Below are 19,660 nucleotides of genomic sequence, written 5' to 3'. Positions count from 1 at the left end.
GTATGTGTGAGGAAAGGAACCTGGATGTTTTGGCTCCAAGTGAAACGAAGCTCAAGGGTAAAGGGGAAGAGTGGTTTGGGAATGTCTTGGGAGTAAAGTCAGGGGTAGGTGAGAGGACAAGAGCAAGGGAAGGAGTAGCACTACTTCTGAAGCAGGAGTGGTGGGAGTATGTGATAGAATGTAAGAAAGTAAGTTCTAGATTGATATGGGTAAAACTGAAAGTGGATAGAGAGAGATGGGTGATTATTGGTGCCTGTGCACTTGGTCATGAGAAGGAAGATCATGAGAAGCAAGTGCTTTGGGAGCAGCTGAGTGATTGTGTTAGCAGCTTTGATGCATGAGACTGGGTTATAGTGATGGGTGATTTGAATGCAAAGGTGAGTAATGTGGCAGTTGAGGGTATAATTGGTGTACATGGGGTGTTCAGTGTTGTAAATGGAATGATAAAGAGCTTGTAGATTTGTGTGCTGAAAAAGGAATGGTGATTGGGAATACCTGGTTTAAAAAGAGAGATATATATAAGTATACGTATGTAAGTAGGAGAGATGGCCAGAGAGTGTTATTGGATTACGAGTTAATTGATAGGCACATGAAACAGACTTTTGGATGTTAATATGCTGAGAGGGGCAACTGGAGTGATGTCTGATCATTACCTTGTGGAAGCGAAGTTAATATTTGTAGAGGTTTTCAGAAAAGAAGAGAGAATGTTGGGGTGAAGAGAGTGGTGAGAGTAAGTGAGCTTGGAAAGGAGACTTGTGTAAGGAAGTACCAGGAGAGATTGAGTGCAGAATGGAAAAAGGTGAGAGCAAATGACATCAGGGGAGTGGGGTTGGAATGGGATGTATTTAGGGAAGCAGTGATGGCTTGCGCAAAAGATGCCTGAGGCATGAGAAAGGTGGGAGGTGGGCCGATTAGAAAGGGTAGTGAGTGGTGGGATGAAGAAGTAAGATTGGTATAGAAAGAGAAGAGAGAGAGAGGCATTCGGACTATTTTTGCAGGGAAATAGTGCATATGCCTGGGAGATGTATAAAAGAAAAAGGCAGGAGGTCAAGAGAAAGGTACATGAGGTGAAAAAGAAGGCAAATGAGAGTTAGGGTGAGAGAATATTGTTAAATTTTAGGGAGAATAAAAAGATGTTTTGGAAGGAGGTAAATAAAGTGCATAAGACGAGAACAAATGGGAACATCGGTGAAGGGGGCTAATGGGGAGGTAATAACAAGTAGTGTTGAAATGAGGAGATGGAGTGAGTATTTTGAAGCTTTGTTGAATGTGTTTGATGATAGAGTGGCAGATATAGGGTGTTTTGGTCGAGGTGGTGTGCGAAGTGAGAGGGTCAGGGAGAATGGTTTGGTAAACAGAGAAGAGGTAGTGAAAGCTCTGTGGAAAATGAAAGCTGGCAAGGCAGCGGGTTCGGGTATTGCAGTGGAATTTATTAAAAAAGGGGGTGACTGTGTTGTTGACCGGTTGGTGAGCATATTCAATGTATGTATGGTTCATGGTGAAGTGCCTGAGGATTGATGAAATGAATGCATAGTGCCATTGTCCAATTTCAAAGAGGATAAAGGTGAGTGTTCAAATTACAGAGGTATAAGTTTGTTGAGTATTCTTGGGAAATTATATGGGAGGGTATTGATTGAGAGGGTGAAGGCGTGTACAGAGCATCAGATTGGGGAAGAGCATTGTGGTTTCAGAAGTGTTAGAGGATGTATGGATCAGATGTTTGCTTTGAAGAATGTATGTGAGAAATACTTAGAAAAACAGATGGATGTATATGTAGCATTTATGGGTCTGGAGAAGGCATATGATAGAGTTGATAAAGATGCTCTGTGGAAGGTATTAAGATTATATGGTGTGGGAGGTAAGCTGCCAGAAGTAGTGAAAAGTATTTATCAAGGATATAAGGCATGTGTACGAGTAGGAAGAGAGGAAATTCATTGGTTTCCTGTGAATGTTGGTTTGCGGCAGGGGTGCATGATGTCTCCATGGTTGTTTAATTTGTTTATGGATGGGGTTGTTAGGGAGGTGAATGTAAGAGTTTTGGAGAGAGGGGCAAGTAAGCAGTCTGTTGTGGATGAGAGGGCTTGGGAAGTGAGTCAGTTGTTGTTCGCTGGTGATACAGCACTGATGGCTGATTCGAGTGAGAAACTGCAGAAGCTGTTGACTGAGTTTGGTAAAGTGTGTAAAAGAAGAAAGCTGAGAGTAAATGTGAATAAGAGCAAGGTTATTAGGTATAGTAGGGTCGAGGGACAAATCAGCTGGGATGTAAGTTTGAATGGAGAAAAACAAGGAAGTGAAGCGTTTTAGATATCTAGGAGTGGATTTAGCAGAGGATGGAAGCATGGACACAGAAGTGAGTCACAAGGTGGGGATGGGGTGAAGGTTCTGAGAGCGTTGAAGAATGTGTGGAAGGCGAGAACATTATCTCATAGAGCAAAAATGGGTGTGTTTGAGGAAAAAGTGGTTCCAACAATGTTATATGGTTTCAAAGCATGACCTATAGATATGTTTGTGCAGAGGAGGGTGGATGTGTTGGAAATGAGATGTTTGAGGACAGTATGTGTTGTGAGGTGGTTTGATCGTGTAAGTAATGAAAGGTAAGAGAGATGTCTGGTAATAAAAAGAGTGTGGTTGAAAGAGCAGAAGAAGGTATATTGAAATGGTTGGTTACTTGGAGAGAATGAATGAGGAAAGATTGGCAAAGAGGATATATGTATCAGAGGTGGAGGGAATGAGTAGAAGTGGGAGACCAAATTGTAGGTGGAAGGACGGAGTGAAAAAGATTTTGAGCAATCGGGGCCTGAACATACAGGAGGGTGAAAGGCATGCAAGGAAGAGAGTGAATTGGAACGATTTGTTATACCGGGGTCGACGTGCTGTCAATGGATGGAACCAGGGCATGTGAAGCATCTGGGGTATACCATGGAAAGTTTTGTGGGACCTGGATGGAAAAGGAACTGTGGTTTCGGTGCATTACACATGACAGCTAGAGACTGAGTGTGAACGAATGTGGCCTTTGTTGTCTTTTCCTAGTGCTGCCTCGCATGCATGCGGGGGGATGGGGTGCCATTTCATGTGTGGTGGGGTGGCGACGGGAATGGATTGAGGTAGCAAGTATGAATATGTACATGTGTATATATGTATATGTCTTTTTATAAGTTGAAATGTATAGGTATGTATATGTGCATGTGTGGGCATTTATGTATATACATGTGTATGTGGGTGGGTTGGGATATTCTTTTGTCTGTTTCCTTGCGCTACCTCGCTAACGCGGGAGACAGCGACAGAGTATAAGAATAATGTGTGTGTGTGTGTATGTGTGTGTGTATGAGTGGATGGGCTATTCATCTGTTTTCTGGCACTACCCCACTGATGCAAGAAACAGTGATTATGTCTAATAATAATGATAAGGAAAATGATAAATTTTCTAGGGAAACAAATCCCTGGGCAGGGTGTTTGGAGTGAAAATGGACATGATGAATGCAAGTTATGGGAGGGCATGGAAGGAGTGGTATGGATGGGAATGAGTGAAAAATATTGGGGTAGAGGAAAAGAAGGATGTGCAGTTCTACTGTCACTGAGAGCATGGGAGGGTGTTAAAGAGCATGGATGGAATGGATCTAGAATATTGTGGGTGAAAGGAAAGATTGGGATTGTGAGGTATGCATGGGATGTGTATATGCACCTGTGACTATGAAGACTCTACAAGGTAAGGAATAAATGAAGCTTTTCTGGAGAAATTTAAATGACTGTATAAATGGTTTCGAGGATGAGAGAAACGTGGTCATATTGGGTGATATGAATGCGAATTTGGGATGTGATAAAATTGGTGAGATAGTTGGGAGATGAAGAGTGCCTGGAGTAAATGAGAATGGAATTTATCTTGTGGGTATTTGTGTTGAGAAGGGTTTATTACTTGCAAGTACCTTTTTTCAGCACAAGATGAACCACAGATATACATGGATGAGGAATGATGGAAGAGAAGAGCAAAAGGCTTTGGTTGACTGTGTGGTAGTAAATGAAAGATTGAGAAAGGCCATGATAGAGTTGGGAGAGGATTCTTTGGAGACTCTAACCATTTTGCAGTTCTTGTGGGGATGAGGATCAAGGAGAAGTGGAGGTAAGGTGTAAGGAAGAATGGAGAGATAAAAGTGTAGGTAGGCGAGAAGATGAATCAGAAAAAAATGCAGGCAGTATGAAAGGGAGGTAAGTGAAAACTTAGATGGAAGTGCAGTTAATGTAAGGATGCAGTCATCGGTGAATGAGATGTTTGGAGAAATACTAATAAAGCTTATAGAATTAGTAGTTGAATATAGGAATAAAAAGGGCTCTGCATGGTGGATGAAAGAGATTAGAAATGCTGTGGAAGAGAAGAAAAATGTATTTGGTAGATTGCTTGATTATCCCTGGGGATAGGGGAGAAAGAATACTTCCTACGTATTCCCTCCATGTCGTAGAAGGCGACCAAAAGGGGAGGGAGCGGGTGGCTGGAAATCCTCCCCTTTCGTGTTTTTTTTTAATTTTCCAAAAGAAGGAACAGAGAAGGAAGGGGGCTAGGTGAAGATATTCCCTCAAAGGCCCAGTCCTTGTTTTTAACACTACCTCGCTAACGTGGGAAATGGCGAATAGTATGAAAGAAAGAAAGAAGATTGCTTGATAGGAATGTACCAGTGGAAGTTTAGCAAAAGAGGAGGGAAGAATATAGAATATGTAGCAGAATGTTAAGGAGTTGATAGGAAAAAAGCAAAGAAACAGTAGAAAATTTTACAAGAAAGTTAAGTGAAAAGTTTCAGGATAATAAGAAACTGTACAGGAAGGAGCTGAAAAAGGAAACAGGTAGATGTAAGAGTGAAAATGTTAATGTGAGAAGTAAGGAAGAGGAGTTGCTGAATCAAAAGGAGGAAGTGAAAGGAAGATGGAAAGAGAATTTTGAAGAACAGATAATGTGGGAGAGGGGAGGCAGCAGTTGTTACATGCGTGGGTATGGAAGAAAGATGATACAAGTGCAAAGGCCTAAAAGAAAAAGGCAGATATGCAAGGGCAATAATGAGGCTGAATGTAGGAAAGGCACCTGAAGTGGATGGGATTACAGCTGAAATGCTGAAGTATGGAAGAGAGAGTACACTAGAGTGGATGCATCTGATATGTAATTTAGCATGGAAATGGAAGGTTGTGGTGGAGGATTGGGTGAAAGCTATTATTGTTCATTAATTCAGAGGAAAAGGAGCTAAGGATGTATGTAGCAATTATAGGGGAATAAGTCTGTTAATTATACTAGGAAAAGTCTATGCAAGAATGTTGATTGATAGTGATGGTAGTGACTGAATGCAGAATAAGTGAAAAGCAAGGGGGCTTTAGGAAAAGTAGAGGATGTGTGGATCAGATTTTAGTGGTAAAGATGACCATGGAAAAGTAATTATTGAAAGATAAGAAGTTATATTGGATAGGGAGACAACGGAGACAACGGTTGGATAGTGTTTGGAGCAAATGCATGTGAAAGAATGGATGGAAACTTTGAGTGAAAGGTTTAGTAGACATGAAGGTGTGAGGCAGGGCTATGTGATGTCACCATGGCTTTTTAACATATTTATTTATATTTATTATACTTTGTCGCTGTCTCCCGCATTAGCGAGGTAGTGCAAGGAGACAGACGAAAGAATGGCTCAACCCACCCACATACACATGTATATACATACATGTCCACACATACATACCTATACATCTCAACGTATACATATATATATATATATATATATATATATATATATATATATATATATACACATATACACATGTACATAATTCATACTGTCTGCCCTTATTCATTCCTGTCGCCACCCTGCCACACATGAAATAACAACCCCCTCCCCCCGCATGTGCGTGAGGTAGCACTAGGAAAAGACAACAAAGGCCACATTCGTTCACACTCAGTTTCTAGCGGTCATATATAATGCACCGAAACCACAGCTCCCTTTCCTCATCCAGGCTCCTCAGAACTTTCTATGGTTTACCCAAGACGCTTCACATGCCCTGGTTCAATCCATTGACAGCACGTCCACCCCAGTATACCACATCGTTCCAGTTCACTCTATTCCTTGCATGCCTTTCACCCTCCTGCATGTTCAGGCCCCGATCACTCAAAATCTTTTTCACTCCATCTTTCCACCTCCAATTTGGTCCCCCACTTCTCCTTGTTCCTTCCACCTCTGACACATATATCCTCTTTGTCAATCTTTTCTCGCTCATTTTCTCCAAAACTCTTGCATTCACCTCCCTAACAACCCCATCCATAAACAAATTGAATAGCCATGGAGATATCACACATCCCTGCAAACCTACATTCACTGAGAACCAATCACTTCTCTCTCTTCCTACACATACACATACCTTACATTCTCGATAAAAACTTTTCACTACTTCTAACAACTTGCCTCCCACACCATATATTCTTAATACCTTCGACAGAGCATCTCTATCAACTCTATCATATGCCTTCTCCAGATCTATAAATGCTACATACAAATCCATTTGCTTTTCTAAGTATTTCTCACATACATTCTTCAAAGCAAACACCTGATCCATATCCTCTACCACTTCTGAAACCACACTGCTCTTCCCCAATCTGATGCTCTGTACATGCCTTCACCCTCTCAATCAATACCCTCCCATTTAATTTCCCAGAAATACTCAACAAACTTATACCTCTGTAATTTGAGCACTCACTTTTATTCCCTTTGCCTTTGTACAGTTGCACTATGCAAGCATTCCACCAATCCTCAGGCACCTCACCATGAGTCATACATACATTAAATAACCTTACCAACCAGTCAACAATACAATCATCCCCTTTTTTAATAAATTCCACTGCAATACCATCTAAACCCACTGCCTTGCTGGCTTTCATCTTCCGCAAAGTTTTTACTACCTCTTCTCTGTTTACCTAATCATTCTCCCTAACCCTCTCACTTTGCACACCACCTCAATCAAAATCCCCTATATCTGCCACTCTATCATCAAACACATTCAAGAAACCTTCAAAATACTCACTCCATCTTCTCGCATCACCACTGCTTGTTATCACCTCCCCATTATCCCCCTTCACTGAAGTTCCCATAGATTCCTTTGTCTTACACACTTTATTTACCTCCTTCCAAAACATCTTTTTATTCTCCCTAAAATTTAATGATATTCTCTCACCCCAACTCTCATTTGCCCTCTTTTTCACCTCTTGCACCTTTCTCTTGACCTCCTGCCTCTTTCTTTTATACATCTCCCATTCATTTGCATTCTTTCCCTGCAAAACTCATCCAAATGTCTCTCTCTTCTCTTTCACTAACAATCTTACTTCTTCATCCCACCACCCGCTACCCTTCCTAATCTGCCCACCTCCACGCTTCTCATGCCACAAGCATCTTTTGCGCAAGCCATCACTGCTTCCCTAAATACATTCCATTCCTCCCCCACTCCCCTTACCTCCTTTGTTCTCACCTTTTTCCATTCTGTACTCAGTCTCTCCTGGTACTTCCTCACACATCTCCTTCCCAAGCTCACTTACTCTCACCACTCTCTTCACCCCAACATTCTTCTTTTCTGAAAACCTCTACAAATCTTCACTCTCACCTCCACAAGATAATGATGTGACATCCCTCCAGTTGCACCTCTCAGCACATTAACAGCCAAAAGTCTCTCTTTCTTATGCCTATCAATTAACACATAATCCAATATATATAGAGAGTGATAAGAGAGCTGAGAGAAAAACTACGAAAAGGGGCACAGAGATGGAGGTGTGGTGGTGAGATATGGTGGCTAATGGCAAGCCTGACTATGGATTATAATGTGTTGTTTGCTGAGAGTGAAGAGGAGTTTCAGAAGGTTGTAACTGTGTTTTATGATGTATGTAAGCATAGTTGATTGAAGGTAAATGTAAGTAAAAGTAAATGGTATTTAAAGGGAAACAGAGTGAAAGTATCCATTTTATAAAACTATATAGTGGAAGAAGAATATTAACTAAACTATGCTTTGGATATGGGTGGAGGAAGACCAGAAGAGGTAAGAGAATTTAAGCATTTAGAAGCTGTTTTGGTTTAGCTTGGTGATATGGAAGGAGAAATAAGGGTAGAAGAGTCATCATGTCCCTTAACAGAAGAATGAAGGGTAGAGGTGTAAGTATGGAAGTGAAGAAGGGATTGAGGGACAGCATTAATCCTCCCAACCCTGACCTATGCAGCCAAAACATAGATATGGAATGAGTCACAGATGTCAGGAATACAGGCTGTGGAGATGAGCTATTTGAGAAGAGTATGTGGTGTGACTAGAAATGAAAGGCTTTATTTGAGATGTGATATGACAGGAAATGCAAGGGGATGAAATGTGGAGTGGTAAGAGTGGGTGAAATGGATTATTTTAAGGTGATTTAGATATGTGGAAAGCATGCAAGACTTACAAGGAGAATGTATGATAGTACAATTCAAGGGGTTGGTTAGAGAGGAAGACCACCTGTGTGTGACATGGGCAAATAGGGTGGAAGAATGCTGGAGGGAGAGAAATGGTGGAAGAATGTGTGGAATGGTGTATGCAAGGGAGGCATGTAAGGACGAGATTAAATGGAGTTTCTTTTGCCGTAGCCACCCCTTGTTAGGAGTACACAAAGGGAATGGGCCTCAGAGATATAGATGAATAAATAGACTAGCCACTATCTTAGACTAGCATAGTCTATAAGCTATGAGTTACCATCATTGGGAAGCAAATGGTAGACACTACAAAGGAGAAACTACATAAAAGTGAGGCAGCATGGATATAGAGAAAAGAGGTTATTTATAACAGATTCTTTGTACCTTTTACAAGATTGATAGGAGTCCTTTTTGTTTTGGTTGATAAAAGATGGGGGGTTCTTTACCAAATTGAAAGTTATTCAGGAGCACACGTCAAAGGTGCTTTCTCAGATTGTTTAAATGTAACCAATTATCCTTCTGCTAATCTTGATCTTTTCTTTCTTTTCTTTCAAACTATTCGCCATTTCCCGTGTTAGCGAGGTAGCATTAAGAACAGAGGACTGGGCCTTTGAGGGAATATCCTCACCTGGCCGCCTTCTCTGTTCCTTCTTTTGGAAAGTTAAAAAAAAAACGAGAGGGGAGGATTTCCAGCCCCCCGCTCCCTCCCCTTTTAGTCGCCTTCTACGACACGCAGGGAATACGTGGGAAGTATTCTTTCTCCCCTATCCCCAGGGATAAACTAAAAAATCAAATCATAAGAGAAATAAGGGGTATTCTGGACTGTGGCAACCTGCAAAGAGACTGACTTCAGTCTTTGTGAGTTATATAGTTATTGGAATCCTGCCCAGATAGATGTGATGTGATGAGGATGAGACACTACAGAGTGAGGTCAGACACATGGGGCATATTACAGGATGGGAATAATCATTAGAGGGAATCAGAATGTTTTAGTGCCACAATCTTTTGCCAGAAAATCCTGTTCAGGTAATCAGAAAGAGTATATAATATGTATTAGCCATTGTTCACTTGCCATCAAGTATGCTGGTAAGGGTTCAGAAATTATTTACATCATGCATAAGACCCCTTTTGGATATTTATCACCTGTTTGTATGGCCAACCCACTTATATATTTATCACTAGTTTGGTTATGGTCTCTTTACTTGGGTTTTCACCACCAGTTTGGTTATGGTCACCCTACTTGAGGAGATATGCAAATTTGCTAGAAAAGGTTCAGTAACAGGCAACAGAAATTGTATGTGATGTGAGCTAATGTACAGAGTTAGGATTGTAGGCACAGACTTGAACAAATAATGATCACTTTATCAGTTAATTGATCCTCATAGCATTCAGTTTGCTGTTAGGCTAATAAGATAAGAGAATCTTTTCTAGGCAAAGATAGCACTTGAAGTTACATATTGTCATTCAGGCCACCCAAAGTTTTTTATCACAGACAAATTAACCTGACTTGTGCTGAGGTAAAGTTGTCAGGAGTGGACATACGACAATCTGACATGTGGGTAATGCAGAACTTCTAATTACATTGTTATCATTAAATTAGTAACCCATACTGGTCACTTGGGTAACTTTGCTGTCACTGGCTGTGCATCCCAGCAATGTATAAAAGCTCCTCCTCCATCAGGTCACTAAGTTCAGAATCAGAAAACCTTTTTATTTTTGTTATTTTGCTTTGTCGCTGTCTCCCACGTTAGCAAGGTAGCGCAAGGAAACAGACGAAAGAATTGCCCAACTCACCCACATACACATGTATATACATACACGTCCACACACGCAAGTATACATACCTATAAATCTCAATGTACACATATATATATACACACACAGACATATACATATATACACATGGGCATAATTCACACAGTCTGCCTTTATTTATTCCCATCACCACCCCGCCACACATGGAATAACAACCCCCTCCCCCCTCATGTGTGCGAGGTAGCGCCAGGAAAAGACAACAAAGGCCCCATTCGTTCACACTAAGTCTCTAGCTGTCATGTAATAATGCACTGAAACCACAGCTCCTTTCCACATCCAGGCCCCACAGAACTTTCCATGGTTTACCCCAGACGCTTCACATGCCCTGGTTCAATCCATTGATAGCACGTCAACCTCGGTATACCACATCCTTCCAATTCACTCTGTTCCTTGCATGCCTTTCACCCTCCTGCATGTTCAGGCCCTGATCACTCAAAATCTTATTCACTCCATCTTTCCACCTCCAATTTGGTCTCCCACTTCTCCTCGTTCCCTCCACCTCTGACACATATATCCTCTTGGTCAATCTTTCCTCACTCATTCTCTCCATTTGACCAAACCATTTCAAAACATCCTCTTCTGCTCTCTCAACCACACTCTTTTTATTTCCACACATCTCTCTTACCCTTACATTACTTACTTGATCAAACCACCTCACACCACATATTGTCCTCAAACATCTCATTTCCAGCACATCCTGCGCACAACTCTATTCATAGCCCAAGCCTCGCAACCATACAACATTGTTGGAACCACTATTCCTTCAAACATACCCATTTTTGCTTTCCGAGATAATGTTCTTGACTTCCAAACATTCTTCAAGGCTCCCAGAATTTTCACCCCCTCCCCCACCCTATGATTCACTTCCGCTTCCATGGTTCCATCCGCTGCCAGATCCACTCCCAGATATCTAAAACACTTTACTTCCTCCAGTTTTTCTCCATTCAAACTTACCTCCCAATTGACTTGACCCTCAACTCTACTGTACCTAATAACCTTGCTCTTATTCACATTTACTCTTTCTCCTTTCACACACTTTACCAAACTCAGTCACCTGCTTCTGCAGTTTCTCACATGAATCAGCCACCAGCGTTGTATCATCAGGGAACAACAACTGACTCACCTCCCAAGCTCTCTCATCCACAACAGACTGCATACTTGCCCCTTTCCAAAACTCTTGCATTCACCTCCCTAACAACCCCATCCATAAACAAATTAAACAACCATGGAGACATCACACATCCCTGCCACAAACCTACATTCACTGAGAACCAATCACTTTCCTCTCTTCCTACACGTACACATGCCTTACATCCTCGATAAAAACTTTTCACTGCTTCTAACAACTTGCCTCCCACACCATATATTCTTAATACCTTCCACAGAGCATCTCTATCAACTCTATCATATGCCTTCTCCAGATCCATAAATGCTACATACAAATCCATTTGCTTTTCTAAGTATTTCCCACATACATTCTTCAAAGCAAACACCTGATCACACATCCTCTACCACTTCTGAACCCACACTGCTCTTCTGGCTTACATCTTCCGCAAAGCTTTTACTACCTCTTCTCTGTTTACCTAATCATTCTCCCTAACCCTCTCACTTTGCACACCACCTCAATCAAAATCCCCTATATCTGCCACTCTATCATCAAACACATTCAAGAAACCTTCAAAATACTCACTCCATCTTCTCGCATCACCACTGCTTGTTATCACCTCCCCATTATCCCCCTTCACTGAAGTTCCCATAGATTCCTTTGTCTTACACACTTTATTTACCTCCTTCCAAAACATCTTTTTATTCTCCCTAAAATTTAATGATATTCTCTCACCCCAACTCTCATTTGCCCTCTTTTTCACCTCTTGCACCTTTCTCTTGACCTCCTGCCTCTTTCTTTTATACATCTCCCATTCATTTGCATTCTTTCCCTGCAAAACTCATCCAAATGTCTCTCTCTTCTCTTTCACTAACAATCTTACTTCTTCATCCCACCACCCGCTACCCTTCCTAATCTGCCCACCTCCACGCTTCTCATGCCACAAGCATCTTTTGCGCAAGCCATCACTGCTTCCCTAAATACATTCCATTCCTCCCCCACTCCCCTTACCTCCTTTGTTCTCACCTTTTTCCATTCTGTACTCAGTCTCTCCTGGTACTTCCTCACACATCTCCTTCCCAAGCTCACTTACTCTCACCACTCTCTTCACCCCAACATTCTTCTTTTCTGAAAACCTCTACAAATCTTCACTCTCACCTCCACAAGATAATGATGTGACATCCCTCCAGTTGCACCTCTCAGCACATTAACAGCCAAAAGTCTCTCTTTCTTATGCCTATCAATTAACACATAATCCAATATATATAGAGAGTGATAAGAGAGCTGAGAGAAAAACTACGAAAAGGGGCACAGAGATGGAGGTGTGGTGGTGAGATATGGTGGCTAATGGCAAGCCTGACTATGGATTATAATGTGTTGTTTGCTGAGAGTGAAGAGGAGTTTCAGAAGGTTGTAACTGTGTTTTATGATGTATGTAAGCATAGTTGATTGAAGGTAAATGTAAGTAAAAGTAAATGGTATTTAAAGGGAAACAGAGTGAAAGTATCCATTTTATAAAACTATATAGTGGAAGAAGAATATTAACTAAACTATGCTTTGGATATGGGTGGAGGAAGACCAGAAGAGGTAAGAGAATTTAAGCATTTAGAAGCTGTTTTGGTTTAGCTTGGTGATATGGAAGGAGAAATAAGGGTAGAAGAGTCATCATGTCCCTTAACAGAAGAATGAAGGGTAGAGGTGTAAGTATGGAAGTGAAGAAGGGATTGAGGGACAGCATTAATCCTCCCAACCCTGACCTATGCAGCCAAAACATAGATATGGAATGAGTCACAGATGTCAGGAATACAGGCTGTGGAGATGAGCTATTTGAGAAGAGTATGTGGTGTGACTAGAAATGAAAGGCTTTATTTGAGATGTGATATGACAGGAAATGCAAGGGGATGAAATGTGGAGTGGTAAGAGTGGGTGAAATGGATTATTTTAAGGTGATTTAGATATGTGGAAAGCATGCAAGACTTACAAGGAGAATGTATGATAGTACAATTCAAGGGGTTGGTTAGAGAGGAAGACCACCTGTGTGTGACATGGGCAAATAGGGTGGAAGAATGCTGGAGGGAGAGAAATGGTGGAAGAATGTGTGGAATGGTGTATGCAAGGGAGGCATGTAAGGACGAGATTAAATGGAGTTTCTTTTGCCGTAGCCACCCCTTGTTAGGAGTACACAAAGGGAATGGGCCTCAGAGATATAGATGAATAAATAGACTAGCCACTATCTTAGACTAGCATAGTCTATAAGCTATGAGTTACCATCATTGGGAAGCAAATGGTAGACACTACAAAGGAGAAACTACATAAAAGTGAGGCAGCATGGATATAGAGAAAAGAGGTTATTTATAACAGATTCTTTGTACCTTTTACAAGATTGATAGGAGTCCTTTTTGTTTTGGTTGATAAAAGATGGGGGGTTCTTTACCAAATTGAAAGTTATTCAGGAGCACACGTCAAAGGTGCTTTCTCAGATTGTTTAAATGTAACCAATTATCCTTCTGCTAATCTTGATCTTTTCTTTCTTTTCTTTCAAACTATTCGCCATTTCCCGTGTTAGCGAGGTAGCATTAAGAACAGAGGACTGGGCCTTTGAGGGAATATCCTCACCTGGCCGCCTTCTCTGTTCCTTCTTTTGGAAAGTTAAAAAAAAAACGAGAGGGGAGGATTTCCAGCCCCCCGCTCCCTCCCCTTTTAGTCGCCTTCTACGACACGCAGGGAATACGTGGGAAGTATTCTTTCTCCCCTATCCCCAGGGATAAACTAAAAAATCAAATCATAAGAGAAATAAGGGGTATTCTGGACTGTGGCAACCTGCAAAGAGACTGACTTCAGTCTTTGTGAGTTATATAGTTATTGGAATCCTGCCCAGATAGATGTGATGTGATGAGGATGAGACACTACAGAGTGAGGTCAGACACATGGGGCATATTACAGGATGGGAATAATCATTAGAGGGAATCAGAATGTTTTAGTGCCACAATCTTTTGCCAGAAAATCCTGTTCAGGTAATCAGAAAGAGTATATAATATGTATTAGCCATTGTTCACTTGCCATCAAGTATGCTGGTAAGGGTTCAGAAATTATTTACATCATGCATAAGACCCCTTTTGGATATTTATCACCTGTTTGTATGGCCAACCCACTTATATATTTATCACTAGTTTGGTTATGGTCTCTTTACTTGGGTTTTCACCACCAGTTTGGTTATGGTCACCCTACTTGAGGAGATATGCAAATTTGCTAGAAAAGGTTCAGTAACAGGCAACAGAAATTGTATGTGATGTGAGCTAATGTACAGAGTTAGGATTGTAGGCACAGACTTGAACAAATAATGATCACTTTATCAGTTAATTGATCCTCATAGCATTCAGTTTGCTGTTAGGCTAATAAGATAAGAGAATCTTTTCTAGGCAAAGATAGCACTTGAAGTTACATATTGTCATTCAGGCCACCCAAAGTTTTTTATCACAGACAAATTAACCTGACTTGTGCTGAGGTAAAGTTGTCAGGAGTGGACATACGACAATCTGACATGTGGGTAATGCAGAACTTCTAATTACATTGTTATCATTAAATTAGTAACCCATACTGGTCACTTGGGTAACTTTGCTGTCACTGGCTGTGCATCCCAGCAATGTATAAAAGCTCCTCCTCCATCAGGTCACTAAGTTCAGAATCAGAAAACCTTTTTATTTTTGTTATTTTGCTTTGTCGCTGTCTCCCACGTTAGCAAGGTAGCGCAAGGAAACAGACGAAAGAATTGCCCAACTCACCCACATACACATGTATATACATACACGTCCACACACGCAAGTATACATACCTATAAATCTCAATGTACACATATATATATACACACACAGACATATACATATATACACATGGGCATAATTCACACAGTCTGCCTTTATTTATTCCCATCACCACCCCGCCACACATGGAATAACAACCCCCTCCCCCCTCATGTGTGCGAGGTAGCGCCAGGAAAAGACAACAAAGGCCCCATTCGTTCACACTAAGTCTCTAGCTGTCATGTAATAATGCACTGAAACCACAGCTCCTTTCCACATCCAGGCCCCACAGAACTTTCCATGGTTTACCCCAGACGCTTCACATGCCCTGGTTCAATCCATTGATAGCACGTCAACCTCGGTATACCACATCCTTCCAATTCACTCTGTTCCTTGCATGCCTTTCACCCTCCTGCATGTTCAGGCCCTGATCACTCAAAATCTTATTCACTCCATCTTTCCACCTCCAATTTGGTCTCCCACTTCTCCTCGTTCCCTCCACCTCTGACACATATATCCTCTTGGTCAATCTTTCCTCACTCATTCTCTCCATTTGACCAAACCATTTCAAAACATCCTCTTCTGCTCTCTCAACCACACTCTTTTTATTTCCACACATCTCTCTTACCCTTACATTACTTACTTGATCAAACCACCTCACACCACATATTGTCCTCAAACATCTCATTTCCAGCACATCCTGCGCACAACTCTATTCATAGCCCAAGCCTCGCAACCATACAACATTGTTGGAACCACTATTCCTTCAAACATACCCATTTTTGCTTTCCGAGATAATGTTCTCGACTTCCAAACATTCTTCAAGGCTCCCAGAATTTTCACCCCCTCCCCCACCCTATGATTCACTTCCGCTTCCATGGTTCCATCCGCTGCCAGATCCACTCCCAGATATCTAAAACACTTTACTTCCTCCAGTTTTTCTCCATTCAAACTTACCTCCCAATTGACTTGACCCTCAACTCTACTGTACCTAATAACCTTGCTCTTATTCACATTTACTCTTTCTCCTTTCACACACTTTACCAAACTCAGTCACCTGCTTCTGCAGTTTCTCACATGAATCAGCCACCAGCGTTGTATCATCAGGGAACAACAACTGACTCACCTCCCAAGCTCTCTCATCCACAACAGACTGCATACTTGCCCCTTTCCAAAACTCTTGCATTCACCTCCCTAACAACCCCATCCATAAACAAATTAAACAACCATGGAGACATCACACATCCCTGCCACAAACCTACATTCACTGAGAACCAATCACTTTCCTCTCTTCCTACACGTACACATGCCTTACATCCTCGATAAAAACTTTTCACTGCTTCTAACAACTTGCCTCCCACACCATATATTCTTAATACCTTCCACAGAGCATCTCTATCAACTCTATCATATGCCTTCTCCAGATCCATAAATGCTACATACAAATCCATTTGCTTTTCTAAGTATTTCCCACATACATTCTTCAAAGCAAACACCTGATCACACATCCTCTACCACTTCTGAACCCACACTGCTCTTCTGGCTTACATCTTCCGCAAAGCTTTTACTACCTCTTCTCTGTTTACCAAATTATTTTCCCTAAACCTCTCACTTTGTACACCACCTCGACCAAAACACCCTATATCTGCCACTCTATCATCATACACATTCAACAAACCTTCAAAATACTCACTCCATCTTCTCACATCACCACTACTTGTTATCACCTCCCCATTTGCCCCCTTCACTGAAGTTCCCATTTGCTCCCTTGTCTTACGCACTTTATTTACCTCCTTCCAAAACATCTTTTTATTCTCCCTAAAATTTAATGATACTCTCTCACCCTAACTCTCATTTGCCCTCTTTTTCACCTCTTGCACCTTTCTCATGACCTCCTGCCTCTTTCTTTTATACATCTCCCACTCATTTGCATTTTTTCCCTGCAAAAATCATCCAAATGCCTCTCTCTTCTCTTTCACTAATAATCTTACTTCTTCATCCCACCACTCATTACCCTTTCTAATCAACCCACCTCCCACGCTTCTCATGCCACAAGCATCTTTTGCGCAAGCCATCACTGCTTCCCTAAATACATCCCATTCCTCCCCCACCCCCCTTACCTCCTTTGTTCTCACCTTTTTCCATTCTGTACTCAGTCTCTCCTGGTACTTCCTCACACAAGTCTCCTTCCCAAGCTCACTTACTCTCACCACTTTCTTCACCCCAACATTCTCTCTTCTTTTCTGAAAACCCCTACAAATCTTCACCTTCGCCTCCACAAGATAATGATCAGACATCCCTCCAGTTGCACCTCTCAACACATTAACATCCAAAAGTCTCTCTTTCGCGCACCTATCAATGAACACATAATCCAATAACACTCTCTGGCCATCTCTCCTACTTACATACGTATACTTATGTATATCTCGCTTTTTAAACCAGGTATTCCCAATCACCAGTTCTTTTTCAGCACATAAATCTACAAGCTCTTCACTATTTCCATTTACAACACTGTACACCCCATGTATACCAATTATTCCCTCAACTGCCACATTACTCACCTTTGCATTCAAATCACCCATCACTATAACCCGGTCTTGTGCATCAAAACCACTAACACACTCATTCAGCTGCTCCCAAAACACTTGCCTCTCATGATCTTTCTTCTCATGCCCAGGTGCTTATGCACCAATAATCACCCATCTCTCTCCATCAACTTTCAGTTTTACCCATATCAATCTAGAACTTACTTTCTTACACTCTATCACACACTCCCACAACTCCTGTTTCAGGAGTAGTGCTACTCCTTCCCTTGCTCTTCTCCTCTCACTAACCCCTGACTTTACTCCCAAGACATTCCCAAACCACTCTTCCCCTTTACCCTTGAGCTTCGTTTCACTCAAGAGCCAAAACATCCAGGTTCCTTTCCTCAAACATACTACCTATCTCTCCTTTTTTTCATCTTGGTTACATCCACACACATTTAGACACCCCAATCTGAGCCTTCGAGGAGGATGAGCACTCCCCGCATAACTCCTTCTGTTTCCCCTTTTAGAAAGTCAAAATACAAGGAGGGGAGGGTTTTTGGCCCCCCGCTCCCATCCCCTTTAGTCGCCTTCTATGACACGTGAGGAATGCGTGGGAAGTATTCTTTCTCCCCATCACCAGGGATAAATTTTATCATGTTATTTTTCTATTTGCACTTGCACTTCTTGTTAATAGAATATTTGTCTTTACAGATACTTCAGATTGAGCCAACTGTGCGTGAAGAATTTACGAAGTGGACGAGCAACGTCATCAAAGCATTGACATAACTGTAGTTCTGTATTGTATACTGAATTTACTGTAATTTTATGGAAATTTTAATTGTTTTTGTTAATTTTTATGACTTTCAGTAATAATGAAACTTGTAAACATCATTATCATTAGTATCCCTGACTGAAATCCTAACTCTGCATTTTTGTATATTTTCTTTTACCATGTCCATACTTTATAGTTACGTACTTATGTGCTAGAGTTCAGATGCTTTAGCATAACAGTCAGTCTCTCAGTTATGCTTTCAGCATTTCTATTTCTTGGACATCTGGATATTGTATCCACACATAGTTATATCCATAGTGTCTACCAATTTGCATTTATTTTTCAAAGAATCGCTCAGAATGAGGGAAGCTACAGTACCAGTAGAAATAACAGAATAATACATTATTTGAACATGCTTTTCTTTTTGGCTACATTGCCAGTAGTACTGCCATAATTTACAGTGCTTTACATACTTTCCTGCCCCAGAAACCCTTTCTCTACAGCTCCTGTATGTATTGATTGGATGGCCTGATATGATTCCTCATGTGTTATCTGATTCTTAAATAGATTGATTTTATTGCAAAGCATGAATATTCTTATATGTATATAACTGACAAATTCAACTGAATGAATTTACCTGCTTCTTATAAGATTTTAGGTATATGACTTAAATGTCAGTAATGCTTGATAATGATTGTATATCCAATCTATCATTTTAAGTTTCATCTCTTATTAAATGATTTTGTATCTGATCTATGAAAAATTACCTTTGTCGTTCTTTCACATGACTTAAAATCAGTATAAACAATTTTGTTTCATTGACCCTTGAGCTGTACAGTTCCACAGATATTACCTTCTGTGGAAAAAAATATACATAGGAACATCGGTGAAAGGGGAAAGTGATAACAGGTAGTGATGAAGTGAGAGGAGATGGAGTGAGTATTTTGAAGATTTGTTGAATGTATTTGATGACAGAGTGGCAGATGTAGGGTGTTTTGGTCAGAGTGGTGTGTGAAGTGAGAGGGTCAGGAGGAAGGTTTGGTTAAGAGAGAAGAGGTAGTGAAAGCTTGGCAGAAGATGAAATCTAGCAAGGCAGCAGATTTAGATGGTATTGCAGCTGAATTTATTAAGAAAGGAAGTGACTTTGTTGTTGACTGGTTGGTAAGGACATTCACTTTATGTATGGATCGTGG

General features: G+C 41.0%; 1 protein-coding gene across 2 annotated transcripts in view; it reads left to right on the top strand.

Annotated features, from left to right (window-relative positions):
* dgt3 (dim gamma-tubulin 3) overlaps positions 1 to 19,275 on the top strand; it is a 111,888-nt gene extending 92,613 nt beyond the window's left edge. For both annotated transcript variants that reach the window (XM_071665117.1, XM_071665116.1), the window contains exon 12: positions 18,407 to 19,275. In XM_071665117.1, the coding sequence (XP_071521218.1) occupies positions 18,407 to 18,481 (75 nt within the window). In that variant the 3' untranslated portion in view covers positions 18,482 to 19,275. The remainder of the gene's footprint in view (positions 1 to 18,406) is intronic.
* The last annotated feature ends 385 nt before the right edge of the window (positions 19,276 to 19,660 follow it).

This window comes from Panulirus ornatus, chromosome 9 (genome assembly GCF_036320965.1).
Source record: "Panulirus ornatus isolate Po-2019 chromosome 9, ASM3632096v1, whole genome shotgun sequence".
In the NCBI taxonomy this organism is placed as follows: domain Eukaryota; kingdom Metazoa; phylum Arthropoda; class Malacostraca; order Decapoda; family Palinuridae; genus Panulirus; species Panulirus ornatus.
Note: the sequence above shows the minus strand (reverse complement) of the source record. Positions and strands in the feature narration are given on the sequence as shown.